This window comes from Rhea americana, unplaced genomic scaffold (assembly GCF_003343005.1).
Source record: "Rhea americana isolate MKP2758 unplaced genomic scaffold, rheAme1 scaffold_67, whole genome shotgun sequence".
Taxonomy (NCBI): domain Eukaryota; kingdom Metazoa; phylum Chordata; class Aves; order Rheiformes; family Rheidae; genus Rhea; species Rhea americana.
This window is the reverse complement of record NW_028186834.1, coordinates 1,745,530-1,761,094: the sequence shown is the minus strand read 5'-3', so window position 1 is coordinate 1,761,094 and position 15,565 is coordinate 1,745,530. Positions and strand designations below refer to the sequence as shown.

At 40.8% G+C, this 15,565-nt stretch overlaps 2 protein-coding genes across 2 annotated transcripts; both read right to left on the bottom strand.

Moving 5' to 3' along the window:
• Positions 1–214: 214 nt before the first annotated feature.
• On the bottom strand, positions 215–901 carry LOC146586639 (lactase/phlorizin hydrolase-like). Its single transcript, XM_085320961.1, has one exon. It carries the CDS (start codon positions 899–901, stop codon positions 215–217), a length of 687 nt encoding a protein of 228 aa, XP_085177087.1.
• Positions 902–1,108: 207 nt separating this feature from the next.
• MCM6 (minichromosome maintenance complex component 6) lies at positions 1,109–15,563 on the bottom strand (the record flags this gene model as incomplete). Its single annotated transcript, XM_085320960.1, has 17 exons — positions 1,109–1,642; positions 2,291–2,430; positions 3,759–3,926; positions 4,233–4,368; positions 5,394–5,555; positions 6,802–6,930; positions 7,998–8,153; positions 8,799–8,906; positions 9,049–9,190; positions 10,282–10,423; positions 11,088–11,238; positions 12,114–12,259; positions 12,356–12,521; positions 13,230–13,479; positions 13,967–14,077; positions 14,607–14,753; positions 15,457–15,563. Coding segments are annotated over 17 exons (2,475 nt in total), but the record flags the coding sequence as incomplete, so codon positions are not given.
• Positions 15,564–15,565: the final 2 nt, after the last annotated feature.

Here is a 15,565-nt window from a genome sequence, read left to right as displayed (position 1 = left end):
AATTTGGCTGATGCTCTTAAGGTCTAGTCAAAAAATGTTAGTTTCCAACTAAGTTGTGCTGGTTGTTATTTTAGAATGCATAAAATTCAGATTAACTAGAAACTCAGGTATTAATGYAGGYRTATCTTCCTGTGCTGGCCAAATACAAATGTAAACTCTTTCTCCCTGTAAATGATAATTTAATCCTCTCGCAAATTATTTATGAAAAAYAGTGTCATACAGACACATCTTTACCTGCTGGCGAGTATTTCTCGTGGTAGACTTGATAAGCTCTCTCATGCGCAGCAGCCAGGGCCTGCGCACGGGCCCGGCGATCGCCGCAAGGCAGGCTCTCGAGCACCTCCGGCAGGTCGCTGAACGTGAGCCACGCGCCGACCAGGGCCCCAAAGGAGCGGAAGCTCAACTCCGCGTATTCCACAAACAGGTCAGCAAAGGCGCCGGCCTCCCCGCGCGCAGCCCGCGCGGCCACGGCCCCAGGCACCCGCTGCTGATGCAGAACCACCACCGCCCGCAGCTTCGCCGCAGCCAGGGTCTCGAGCAGCTCCCGGTACCGCTGCACCTGAGCTTCGTCCGGCTTCCTGGCGTCCCCCTCCGGCAGGATGCACGACCACGGCAGGAACACTTTGTAGTGCGTCACCCCGGCCTCACGAAGGCGGGAGAGGCGCAGGGGCAGCTCAGAAGCCACCGGATCTTGCTGGCACAGGTATTCATGGGCTTCGCTCCCAGCAGGGTCCTGAGCCTCTTTGGGTAGCGCTTSGTTCTGCAAAYTATTTACTAGCTCGCTGGGTAGCGGTCCAGCAACGGCAATAAAATTCTGAGCTAATCCTCTGTCTATCYCAAAGCTAGGAGAGGCTAATAAGAAAAGAGAAAAGTGCAACAGAAGCATATACAGAAAGTCCATCCAAAACCAGAGAGAAGCAATCAGATTTTGTCATTATCTCTTAGAAGTTTAAAAGCCTTCCTAAAAACAGCRTCCGTCACCCAGAAGATTAAATATTTCATAAAATGCTATGCATTTAGATCATTAATTTTTCAACATTAAAGCAAGGGCTGGGAAAACAGCAAGCCCACGTACCACTGACAACAAAGCCACCCCCAGACATCTGTGGACATTTAATGATCTTTTATTTATGTTCATAAGAAAAAACAAYGAAAACCTATAGCATAAAAAGTTTACTAAATACATAGAAGAATAATGCAAAATTCTTCTCATTTAAAACAAAAGCATCTACACAGCTTGATGCTGAAAAGAGCTATTGAATGACTCTCCTCTGCATCTGGACGATTGTAGTAAAGCCCAGAATGGGTAATGAAACTAATACATTAAYGTGTTGTTCGTTTAAAAACATTCCAAGTACGTTCAGCGTATATGATTAATCATATATTACTAACCGCATATTGGTCCATTCAACAGTAAAGCGCTCACATAAATTTAAGATGTTAGTTATATAGCAACTATTGCAAGAATTCAGAGAGAATGCATTTTCCAACACATAACTAGTCAGTTCCACAATCTTGTTCTCAGGCCTTAGTCTTCCAGCAGATAGTTAGGGTTSACAACCAGGTATGGGTCTTCATCAAAAGTCTCCTCCTCTCTGGAGCCTCTCAGCCCTGACTGGGACAGTTCTATCAGAATGTGGTCCTGCAACACACAAAAGACTATATTTAGACAAGACCAGAAAAAGACCATTAATACTTTTTGAAAGTCATCTCATTTTTATACTAATAGCACTTCCTATTGATAAATAGGAGGATTTCTGGGAACATCTCAGTCTAGCTGTTCTGTATCTTTAAGAATATGTTGCACATTTTATATTTTTGTATTTTTTCCTCTAGACAGCTCTAGTACCCTCATGCTTTGAGTCCAAAATCTGAAGTCAGTAAGTTCTGTGCATGTAAACAGTTTGATTCTGGGAAATAATCATTTTTACCTCAGGTAAGTGTTTTATACAAGGCATAATAAATAAAGCTTAAAGCTAACCAATGAATTTGTGTTTGTGTACATTTCTACGTCCTAATGTACAACTAATACTACAGAAGTACAGAAAAATACCACTTACACTTCTGGATAGAGACARCATAGCACTCTAAACTTCTATCCATACACATTTGCCTCTAACTTATTTCAATGTTTTCTCTGTACCTATTTTTAACAGAGATTTAAACAAAGAAAGCATTTATATTGCACTCGACAGTGATATGGAAGTACAAAACATATTTCTCAAATTAGGARTATACAGTGTTAAAAATGAACCGTAAGTTAAAACCCTTTCACTATCTCTGTACATACATAATGTGTAAGTCGATGAATGACTCTCTCTATGATCTTCTTTTTGTTTATGAGCTCTTCTTCAGACTCTATTTCAGATTCAATTTCCTTTAGATACCAATTAATAAGTTCACTTTTCTTTAATGATGAATCGTCCTCTTCTGCAAATAAGATAAAAAAGGGAATCTAATGACAATGCCAATCCACAAAATTTGCATAAACACAGCAACATAATATACCAATCAAACTGTTAGAGAAAAGGAYGTCTATTTTAACATTTACTCTGCTGGAAAGAGAAACACGCAATAGCCTGTTAGATTTTCTTCTTTTTCTCAGATCAGCATGTTTTGTAYGGAAGGCTATTGTATCATAGCTTTATTGGAGATTAAATACTTAGATTCAGAATTAAGGCTTTCTATTTCATGTGTTTATGTGGCCAAGAAGCTAAACAAGCAGCTTAGCAAAYACCTCAGCTTCAAGAAGAAGCAGTTGTAAGGACTTGTACAATTTTCCTCTAAGTAAAGACAAAAGAAAATCACTATCACACAAAACCGAAGAAATCATCCTTGTACAAATACGCAGTATTTGGAACAGATACTGGAGTTTCCATAGCCRTCCAAAAACTTTGTTATATACTAGTATAAAACTACTGTTATATACTGTCAGAGAGCGGCCACGTTTCACCACAGAGTAGCCTTGTTGCAACTGGAATATTTTGTCTCCCCCAGAGAGGACGCAGSCTGGCTCAGTCTATACCTTGAGCTGCAGTTGCCTGCATATATTAAAGCTCTTGTCACAATGTTTTCATAGCTGTTGACCATTTTAGCTACATTAAACCAGCATATGCTGCAAACCCTTTTCCCTGCTCTGGAGACGTACTCCTTGGCTTGCTGSTCTATGACAAATGACTAAGATGCCAGAGCTAGAAAGTCCACAAAGCTGTATTCATACCAGCAGATGTTGTACGTTCACATATATACAAGGTCACATAGGACCTAACAAGCCCGATGTCTCAGCAGGAGCAAAAGTTGCAAGTATAGTAGCATGAAATGCAGTAACACTTGCTTCCTGAACTGCTGCTCTCTGTACTGAATCTCGGCACAGTGGGATTASTTCGCTCAGAGCAGCAAGTGTATGAACCCCTGCAGAGGTTACAGTTGCTCTGTTAGCAAGTCTCAAGTATTTCAGGGTACAAAAAAGCAAAGACTCGACTTACACAGTGATGCTTACCAAGTTCCACTGAAAACTGCCCAGGAAGAAGTGGCAACCCCTGTTCAAAGATCCACAATTATAGCCTTGTATCCTAACTTTTTAGGACAAGACATTTAATTCAAGCCATTTTTCTCTAAAGTKATCGGAGGAGTAAGTTTTTTCACAGCTAAAGAAACTCTCTCATGAGTTTTAGGTGAATCTGATTTGGAAAACAATCAACCCACATGTGGTAACATCACTCACAGTGTGTCATCTTGTTAATAAAAAAAATTCTTACCYTCCTCTGCTTTCCTGAGGTGCAGCACAAGGAGATTAGAAATCCGTCGATACTCAGAGAAGCCCAGTCTAAGAGAAGCTTTGGGTGCAGCATCCTTGCTCACATCCTCAGGATGGCTAGCGATCCCATTCACAAGACCATTGACCCCAGCTGGAGCTTCTGCCTCACCTGTTTGAACACAYGCACAAAGTTTAACTTTGCAATGTCTCTTAACTGTCTAAAACTCTCTGAGAGTCACAGAAACATCTTGTGGTGACCAACAAAGTGAGTGGAGCCCACAAGAAGGCTGGAAAGTAARGAGACTTAAGAACAGGAATAAAGATCCTAGACCCTTACTCCAGCCRTTATTGGTTAGAGAGAGGAAAAATAAAGAGAAAGCCTATATAATAAAGAGAAGTATACACTCAAACAGTGTAACCCATAAAGGGCTGGAAGTCCTTTTCCCCTTTCAAAAGTTCTCTGCAAGTGATTTACCATTGACTCCATGTTGGTCCTCTTGATCCTCCATTTGCTGTTCATCATCTTGGTCTAAATTGATGTCAGGAGTCTCAACTCTAATGATAGATTTATTCAAAAGCCTRAAAGCTTCCTTCACATGTTTTGGATGAACCTGGGAAAGATTTGAAAAAAAAATGTATTAAATATGCATGGTGGCTGTTCTGGTATTAAAGATTTGTTTCCCTGATAGTTCCACAAACTCACACCAGAGTCTGACAARCTGGCTCCATCTCACCCAATAAACCATAACCTGTAAAGTCTTTGCAAGCCAAATTATATCCTGCTACAGGTGTAACTGAGTTCACATAAGATTATGGAGGAAACTGGTAAGAGACTCGGAAAGGAATGGGTCCAAATAGAAACAATATGAAAAAAATGCTTACAATTTATGAGAGCTGCCTCTGAATTTGAAAAGAGAAGAAAACTGATAAGGTCTTCTCTAGCTGAGCCRTAAGCCAAAAGCTCTCTGTTTCTTTATAAACTAAACTTAACTAAAATGAACCCATTGAGTGTCCTTCTCACATAACCAGTGAGCAGTTTAYTACCACTGCAGTGTCATTTGCAACCCCCGAACCAACGTTTAAAAAAACCCTGCTGTGTCTCAAAGCAGAGAGTATGTAGATAGTGGTTAAACTACATTTTATAGCCATAACACAACACATATCTCAACATCGGTTKATGTGAGGAGGAGCTCAGATCACAAGTATGTACTTGACTGTATCCCTTTGCATTCTCTCAGGGAGGTTCAGTTGCCTTGACGGACTTTGGCTTTTTAGATTATAGATAAAAAAACCAGCTGTGTGACATTACAAACTATGAGATTAGGAGAGACATTGTCAGCATCCCTGGCTGATATTAATACAGATGATTGTCCCTCCTGTCTGGTATAATTTGACTGGATAAGAGTGCTGACACACCTATCATGCAAAAACATGCATGTTTGCAGTTTAAACCAGCTGACCTCAGTTTTTATAAGACATACTTTAAAAGCAGTATTTCTGGCATACAAACTCAGACCAAATATGATTGGTTTCACAAGTGAAAACATCCAAGCTCTCCCATAGGATTTAAATATACACAATACCACAGATAAATAGCAAAGCCAGAATTCCCACAACATTAATAGAGACTTGATACCTCATCACAACAGTGCATACGGGCCATAGCTTCAGACAGCCGAATCATGCTTTCCAACTGTCGCACTGTGATTCTCCAGGATGACTTTGTCACTCCAGAGCCATCACGCTGACGTAGTCGTTTATACTGCTCCACTATAAAGTCCTCCGATTCCTTAGATATCTATTTGACACAAGGCGGTATAACAGTTTACCGTGTTAAAAAATATTAAAGTTCAGGCTTCTCCTGTCAGATCAGTGGTTCCCAAACTTTTCCATACTAGCTACCCTTTTTAGTCTACTGTCCCACATACTACACACAATAACAATTGTTTTACAATATTAGTTATATAGTGATAATGATTACAATAACAATGACATTATACTAAATATAACAACATTAACACATCAATTTTTGTACAAAGGGCTTTTAATCATCTGAACTTTCTACCCACTAGCTTCCAGGCATAACTCACTACCAGTCTCTAGTAGATTGTTCTGTGTGTATCCACCCTCCATTAATTTCAAATACAAGCACACAGACTCGATGTACACCGACTGCAGCTTTGTGTACACGCTTTGACCCAAGTCCTATCTGCACACACAGAGATCCAGCCGGCAAAAACCACTCACCACCACATGGAAATGAAATGAGAGTTTGCAAAAATCCTGCAAAGCAGTAAACTCGACCTTCCAGAATGAAAATCAGATGAGGCCATATACTGACTAGCCCTGTCAACCTCTGTCCTCTCCCCAGAGCCAGACAGGCATGGAGTTATTCTAGGGATTCCTTCGGCCTTCTCTGGGATACAGACTGCAGATATCCCAGATCCTTACTGGGATACAGTAAGGGAGGATGTCCTCTCTCCTAGCATTTGAGAGGCACTACATTAGAAGAACTTCTGAAAGATCTCACACAGCCCATGCAAGCTGCAATTTGGACAGAACACAAAAAACTGTACTTAGAGCAGTTTCCAACATTCTGTATTTTACCGTAAGACAGTAAAGAAATACTGAGGAACAATATCCTTTTAAAACAAAGGCCAACCAATTGTTTAAGCAATAAGTCAATGAAATACAAAAATCTGTGGCAACTACATTAAACACCCCATAACCCTGAGATAAGGGAGAGCTACAAAACTACCTATCAGTGGCTTTAGACAGAGCCTAAAAAACTGCCACTGAAGCAATTAAGATCCCTAATTATAAAATACTCTCAGCTGGGCTGGCTGGGTCTCTAGAGTTCAAAAGAATACATGGCTCCAGAATATACTATGTTTCTAGATAATAACAGAGATTGCAGCTGCATTCTAGGGAGAAAACTACACTAAGTGTCTTTGCATTTGCGTAAAGAAAGCAAGCTGCAGAATGACTGTTCCCTTGGATCTTTCCATACAGTATACTGTATTAAAAGATGACAATAGATTTACCTTTGGTTTAAACTGTCTTGCGAACAGCAGATACCTTCTGATATCATCTAATGAATAGACCCGATCAACAGATTCTTCTATTCTGGAATGCAGATCCACTATGCGTCTGGCAATGGCGTAATCTGTAACCTGGGATATTATTGCTCTGTTAGATCACTTTCACAACACCAGCCACATATTAAAACAACAGTTATAGTCTTCCTTCCCATCCTGCTCCCTTACTTGCACTCTTCATGGCAGAGCTAGATTTCCCTGAAGCAAGATTCTCTGCCAGAACACCCAGGAGAATGTCCTAGAGGGTTTTTAATAAGAGAGAAAATACCAGAGAAAGGATGAAAGGCAGGTTCAACTCTCCTGGGTTACAAGATAGYCAAGGCTGCAGCAGAAAGCAACACTTTACAGCATGGAAACTGTTTTCTTTCTTTTCAGCCTACTTTGTCTCTTTTAACAGCCCGTAAATAATCACTCTCAGCAAAAGAGCAGAGAAAACTACTTAATCAATATTCACCTCTGTCTCAAGCACTTCCAAGGCCAACACCACACAGACTGGTGGAAGCAATCTTAACCGTAGTGACTCGCCATTTTTAAAAATGACTAATGGTGTTAAGTTTGCAGGTTAAATCACTATCAGATGAAAGGGCAACATCCTTGTATTCAGCAGGGTGTGTTTAAAAGCATACTGCCAGCTCATAGCTTTCTAGACAGAGCAGAAAAGTGCAAGCAGGAGGGAGCTCTCAGGAGGATCAGTTTCACCTAAAATTGCCCAGTGGAGGCCCACAGAGATGGTCACTGCGCAGGAGCAGGTGACCTATGAGGACAAGCTGAGAGAGCTGGGTTTGTTCAGCCATAAAATGAAACAATCATCTCATTGGAGGGTTTAGAGGTGATGGACCCAGACTGTTCTTGGAAATACAGACTGACAAGGTAAGAGGCAACAGACATAAACTGGACCATAAGAAATTCTGATCATCTTAAAAAAAAAATTTTTTTTTTTAACTCAAACATATGAGAATTGTCAAATGTTAGAGCAGGGGCCCAGAGAGGTGGTAGAATCTCCATCCTTGGAGATAATCAAAACTCACCAGGTCAAGGCCTTGCCAACCTGTTCTTAGCGTTTTACTTCAAACTTAGGGTTGGACTAGAGACCTCCAAAAATGTTTTCTGATGTAAATTAATGTATGACTCCTTAAAATTACCTCATTACATTCATCCACGAGAATGAAGAAGAGATCAAACCGAGACATGATGGGAGCTGACAGGTTTATATTCTGTTTCAGTGACTTGGATCTGTCATAGCGCCCGCCAACTGGGTTTGCTGCAGCCAGAATGGAGGTTCTGGCATTCAGTGTAGCCTGACAACAGAGTGAGGAAAACAAAAAGTGTCCACTTGCTAAAGGAACCAACTCACTGCAATTTCCATGGGTCAGCATAGCTTCAGTAGACTATCCTGTAACATCTTCACAACGCTACCCATCTTTTACACAGAGACACAATGGTATTACAACAACAACAGCTCCTTAGAAGGACCAAAACTATTCTCACCAGTACTTTCTAACCAGTTCTCTGCCCTGATCCACAGCTTGCGTGAATCAATATTTTAACTTTGTTACATGTCTGTCTACACTACCGAAGCTAGCAGTAAAAACTCTTTTTCACAATACACTCARTGTTTTTACAGTGCATGTATACAATTTACTTTTACAAACAAATGCAAGTCTATATYCTTTTCTGGGGACACTTCAGGGTTWGGATTTTCCCACCTTGGTTCCCACTTTCTATTTCCTACCCACTACTATCTCTTTCTTTCAGCAAAATTTTTAATTCTCTCTAGGTATGYAGCACGAGAACTGTGCAGGTAAGTGGTATCTCTGCTGTTACAGTGAGGCAGCTACAGAGCTGAAATGGAAATACGATAGAGTATCACAGTAGATGAATACATGGAACAAAAACTTAGGCAATCAAGTAGACTGGATGATCAAAGGAATAGAGCAAGCTACCTTTACTCCTGCTTTAGTAATAGATATAGTCTGCTGCTCCATTGCTTCATGAATGGCTACTTGATCTCGCATGTCCATTTTGTCAAATTCATCAATGCAACAAACCCCCTACATTAGAAGAATTAAAAACAACATGTTACCCAAATTCAATCACTTTTGGAGAAAAAGCTTCTTAAAGACAATTTGGGGCTTTTTGTCATTAATCAAAATTGTTCCATGGACGCAGAAACTCTCTAGTCACTGGACTTACATTATCTGCCAACATCAGTGCTCCAGCTTCAATAACAAATTCATGAGACTCCTCATCTTTTACAACAGCCGCTGTTAGACCAGCGGCACTGGAGGCTTTTCCACTGGTGTACACAGCACGAGGACTGAACTCTTCCACGTGCCTATGGARAGAAGTAACAGAGAGGAATTGAGTTGTGTGAACTCAAAAAACAAAACAAAAACAAAAACAAAAACCTGCAGAAATGAGACAGCTTTAACACAGTACTGCTTTCAAAATCTAAAGTCAAGATTCATTCCTGTCTTCAGAAAAGAAGGACTTACAATCAATATTTAGGTAGGCCCTCTCATCGATATTCATGTTTGAGTGTACCCTTGGGAGATAAGAACTATTTAATTGCAGGCTGTCACAGGTCTTTCATTTACCCTTGGCTACAGTGCCTGAAAAAAATAATCCAGACCTCTTCCTACAAGGTTTCTGCTGACTTCTCAGGCTGACGCAGCTACTCACGGGTCAGGTGAATGTCAGCACAAAGCAACAAATAGCTTCATAGTAGGAAGCAGTTAAATTGCCCTCAGGCAGCCTAATGCAGCCTGTGGTGCCTGCGCACTTCTGAGACACAGTGTATGCTGCAAGTATCTCAGCTTCAAGGAGCAAGATGCAGAGGTAAGYGAACACAGCATTAGAAATCCTGTGCTTCCTATGCCAACAGACATATCAAGTCGGTTCTCCAGATCAGTAGTCTCCAAACTAGTCTGCCACAGAAAGTGGTGTACAAGGAATGTAATAAAATGTTTAGTAGTATTTCAAATAAAAAACCATGAGACTGAGTAGTCAATAATTACTGTTCAAGGTTAATAGCTGTCTATTTGTCCAAAGTATTTGGGACCATTTAGTTTAGACTAWGCTAAAAATGAACGAAACAGAAAAATCACTAAGATGTGCAATAAACTCTGTAGCTTTACTATTTTTTCAAAAAAGATTTGAAAATCCTTATTTTCATAGCTGCCTCAACAACAATAACAATCTTAATTCATTCCCTGCTGTTGCTGCCACATGGGCTTAGTTCTTCAGCCCTATACAAGTAATTCAACTTTCCAGTATCCAAGCAGTTCCTGGAAAGTATTCTTATGTATTTTGCTTCCCTGGTTAAGGTTAAAAACCAACCAAACACACACACACAAACCACAATAAGCACTTATAGCTCCAGTCACACAGAACCATATAAAAATACTGAGTTCTAGAGACGCTTACTTTAAAAATTGACTTTTGGCTGTACTTGGATCACCAACAACACACACGTTGATGTCCCCACGCAATGAAGTGCCTTCTGAAGTGGTCTTAGGAACTCCTCCAAAAAGCATGAGCAGAACCCCACGTTTCACTTCATCATTACCTGTCCCAGAAAAAGATACTCAAAACAAATCCAAAATGCAGCTCCCCGTTTTTCCTATTTAAAAAAAAAAAKAAATTAGCCCAGCAGAATTTTATGGCATTTGGGAGCATCTGCTCAGAACCCACCAGTTTCCTGAACATCCACTAAACTACATTTACGTGCATGATACAAATTCAAAGATGAATAATTCATATGACAGCCAAATTCCTTAACGCTGCAGTAGCTCAGAATATGGACAAAATTCAGCTGGTAGCTTTTCAGACATAACCAAAGTATGCACGCAAACTATTTCAGAGCCACAAGCAAGAACTTCAAACAAATACTTACATGTGCATGCATGAGAGTATGCAAATATTTAGAACCCTTCAATCTTCTGAAGRATGCTCATCTAAAATAAAGCTAATATCTGATTATCAGTTGTTGGGTTTAGTTGTAGATGTTACAACAGCAAAACGAACCATTTTGACTTAGGTCTTCATGATTTAAACACAGGACATACTCATGAAATAGGTTCCCCTTTTCTAGGGAAGCCAATCATGGAGCAAATAGATTGAGACAGTTGGTACAGGGCTACAAAATGGCACTACAGAGACACCAGAAAGAACTGATGTTTTCACATATCAAGTGAGATGTCTCCACTCTGATGCAACAACTGGACTCTTACCGTGAATAGTGGGGAAGAGGCTGGTACAGAGATTGTGATAGAGGTTTTTATCTTGACTCATTTCAAACACCTTTTCCCACTCTTTCACAGACATCTGGTTCTTAATGCTTTCCGCAGTCTGTTCTTCATCTCGGAGTTCTTTTCCACCAAACTAAACAAGGGATATTGAAAATATAAAAGTCATATCAATGAAAAACACAGTCATTACTGAATGTGAACACTACAGACAAACAAACAAAACAAAAAAAACCCCACACAACCAACAAACATCCCACAGAAAGAGACAATTCTCAGAAGGGGAGGAGAAAATATCAAAGGAGTAACTTCAGTTACTGAGAAAACCGAGCAAGACGCTTGTCCATACTAAAAGTGGAGCAAAACAGGATTGCTTCCTTTGGGTAAAGTTTTTCTGTTGCAAGTATTCCTCATTAACTGGAATTTATAAGGCCCTTTTTACTCTAGAATGAAGCCAAAGACTCTTGCACCAAGAAAATAACAAATACTGTTTTTGTCTTATATGATCAAGCTGCTAGCAGAATTATGAATTAAAATATAACAACATAACAATAAATAAATATAATAATATAACAATAATATCATCACGGCTAAAACCCAGCCATAACCAGTATTACTTATTATGCTGTAGTAACACCCATGATTTAATATGATAAAATGGAGGGAACAAGGATAGCTTTCCCCCTGCCCCATGACAAAATGAAGCATTAGGATTTCCTGAAGGAGGAATATACGCTGGAGAAATGGGTGAAGGCTGAATGGAAATAAATGGATCGTTTATCCCTTTAGATTAAGTTGCTAAAACTGTCATTACAGTTCAGAGCAGTTTTCACAGGCATGCTATTTGCCAAGTACTTGCTACATGAATCCAATCAGAATATAAGGAGAGTCAAATGCAGAGTAAGGTRGTACACACACAAAATTAAAATTTTAGCTCCCCTCAATCTGAAGTAAAATTATACAGAAGAGAAACCATCAACACTTTAAAATCTGTTTTCTTTCCACGCTTACCCGTGGATTTGTTGGTGCAACGTAACAAGCTAGGAAGACTAGTTTATATGACAGCTCTCTGACTCCCAGGGCACGAAGTCCTCGGATTCCTTCGGTTTCATAGCCCTCTGTCCCACTGACCCGGGAGCCAGTTTCTGCACGCACCCCTGCCATTAGAACAAGAGTCAGAATGACAGTTCCCAGAACAAGCAGGAGGGGACATCTCATTGAAGGTACATTAAGCGGTAGAAGTAGCTACAAACCTGGTGTTGAGAGTTGAGCCACGTCAGGCACGACAATCAGTGATCCTGTGAAGTCACATTTGTCACCAGCCTGAGCAGACTCTACTGCTTCTGCACGCAAGATCACTTCTACGCTGCGAGGAATGCTACCACGCGGCAGCTCAGCCTGCGTTTCCTGAATGCGAACCTGACGATTACAGAATATTAAAGCACTCAGCAGATGTCTCTGATTTTGAAACTGCTTTAAAAAATGAAGTTGCTAACAAATACAGTACGTGGCATTTGCTTGCTGCCATCCATGTCAGTCTTACGAAATTCCTCTTAAAATGCCACAAGGAAACAAGACACCCCATTACTAATAAGTATGTAGAGAGTCTTGGAGAAGCTGAAGGGAATACTCAATAGAGCTCAATTCTAAAGACTAGGAAAAACACTCTGGACTAGGAAAAACACTCTGAAAAACACTCTGATCAGTATGACAAATACAAAATGTTATTGTAACATGTGGTACATGTAGAATTTGGCAAAGTAAAAAAATTTAGAAGAGTTAAAAACTGAAGATGAGATGCCTCTTTTCATACTTGTATAAAATAATTACACATGATGTACCTGCCAGAGGAGACTGACAATGACTTAAATATGTGAGCTTTCTCTGGCTTACTGGAGAATAAGTGTCATCTGACAAAACTGCTTTGATTCTATTCATAACTTCCAACATTTAAAAATAAGTCTTCCATAGACAGAAAGGAACTGTTGGTAGAAACTCCCATGCCTTTTCTTGTGGTTGACAGAACCAAAATTAACCATCCTCAATGTGTAGCAGTGCAAACAATATCTTTCAACTAGCATAGAAAAGTCACTATTAGAGTCTCTCCCCACACCTCCACCACTGTACCTTTTGGAAGTCAACAAATCTTGATTTGTTTGTATCCAGCAGGAATCTCCTTCTATTGGCACAGACTGGGTTTCTGCAGATACTAGGTTGYGTGTATTTAAATTGCTGTTCCACATCTTTAATCACTGTCTGACAATCTAGACATAGGAAGGTTCCACTTACAAGCTCRGGATGAACTGGGTGGGTACGTACTACCTGTCCACTGATACGCATCAGTGAGCCAATTTTTGCTGACGTCAATTCTCGAATTCTGTTTAAAACATTAAATTGATAGGGATTAAATTCTTAGTTGAGTTGGCATTTTTAGGCCCAGTGCAGCACCAAAGACATTCGGTAGTTTCATTCAGTCTGTGGGTAAAGAACAGTTGCAATGTTTTCTCATTTTAAGATTTTACACAAACTTTTATATTGGTTTGAGCTTGAATCCAAAAGTTACTTCAGTTGTGCTTCAAAAAGTAACTTAACCTAAATCATTTTTAAAATAGGCAAGTTATATTTGTTTGTGGAATATGATGAACATAATTATCTGAGGTCCCTTCCCTTCTAGCCCACAGTCTGTATGATTCACAAATGATAAAGTGTTTCAGAAAACATTCTGCACAAGCTTATCAGTACAATCGTGAAGAAATTCCCAAACAGTATAGCTCTTGCTACATAGTCAAAACATTTTCAGTATGTTTGAACACTTTTTTCTCCAAACAAAAACACACACGTTTTGAATTTAATAATCATCTTACTTGTGTCTCGTAGGTAAATCTTGGAATGCAACATAAAAGTCCTTGTTTGAAGGAACATTTCCATGGTCTCTGGCAAAAGTCTTTACTGCTCGGCAGAGATAAGGATATACTCTGAAACAGAGAAAGTAAGTTCAAATTTTACAGAAACTATTAAAATGTCTTTTTCACTTTAGCCTAAGTCAAAGGCTTATATCATCCAGGTTCTGTCTTGTACTGCCACACTATGTAAGARCACAAAAAAGCTAATCTAAATATGTTAAATGTGAGACTACTGTATAATATTACCATTTGCTTTATTGTCCGAGGAGGCTCRCTTTTACCCATATTTAAGAAGTGGAACCTGAAAAATCAGCCACTGGCACAACAAAATATTTTCAGAGTAAGAAGTGCTAAGGTTTACACTGCATTTYCATACTAATCATCTACTTACCAGAATAAACGCAACTGCCTAGTTAACTTAGGCTTCTCAAAGAGGCACAAGTAATAATTACAAGTTCAGTAAGAAATAAGTTTTGATCCAGTAAAAAGAATGCTTTAAATGGTAAGAGTTTTCACTACACTGAAAGCAGATGAATATTTGCTAAGACTTTCTGGGCCTGACATTGCATTGCTCAGCTCTCAGGTAATCTCTATGCTTTACCTGTAAAACTCCTCCTGAACAGTAGTAGAGAGCTGTTGGTTGAACTGCTCCAAATCCACAAAGCTTACGATCAACGTGTTCCGCTCTGGCCGAATCAGCTCTTCGGCATCACGCAAGTATTTGACCTCCCCATCGCTGTTCTGGAATCTGAAAGCAAATACGAGGCAGGAGGATGTTCACAGTTCTACATCAGGCAGCAAAGGAATACTTCTGAATGCAACAAAGATGGAAAAGATGTGCTAAAGAGCATGCAGGAGCAAGACCACATTCCCTCGCAAAGGGTCCAACAGTATTTTTCCTTCTGTCCCCTTTCTACATATAAACACCCCAGAGAGAAGGGCCAGAGCTGCATTTCATACAGCTGGTTTAACCACAGGACCGTACTTAAGCTTTAAAAATGACTCCAGATAAGCAAACGGGCTTTGTTTCCTCAGGGCCGATCGTGTTACCGGGTCCCTTGCTTCTGCCAAAGGAAGGCAAAGCGCAGAAACTCAAGCGTATTAACTTGTCGGAGCCAAGGCGCCGGAGGGGGTTTTAAGCCAGCTGCCGCAAAACTTTGCGAAAAGCGACCGAGCAAGCAGGTCTGACGCAGAGGTACCATAAAAGCGACTGCGGCGAGATTTTGCAAATGGAGGGAGAGCCGCACGCCTCCTTCCTGCGCCCCCTGCGAGGCGGAGAGCCCGCGGCGGCGCGGGCGGGGCCCGGGGGAAGGGCGGCCCGGGCGACACGGGAGCCCCGCCGCCTCACGGCACGGGCAGCGGCGACAGGCCCCGCCGCGGCACGACCCTCGCCAAATGGCGGCCGCCTCCCCCCGCCTCCGTGAGGCGCCTCCGCCCCGTTCCCCACTCACTCCTCCAGGAAGTCCTGGAACAGCTTCTGGCACTTCTCGGCCACCTCATCGCGGAGCTGCTGCTGCTGCTGCGCCGCGCCCGCGTCGCCCGCCGCCACCGCCAGGTCCA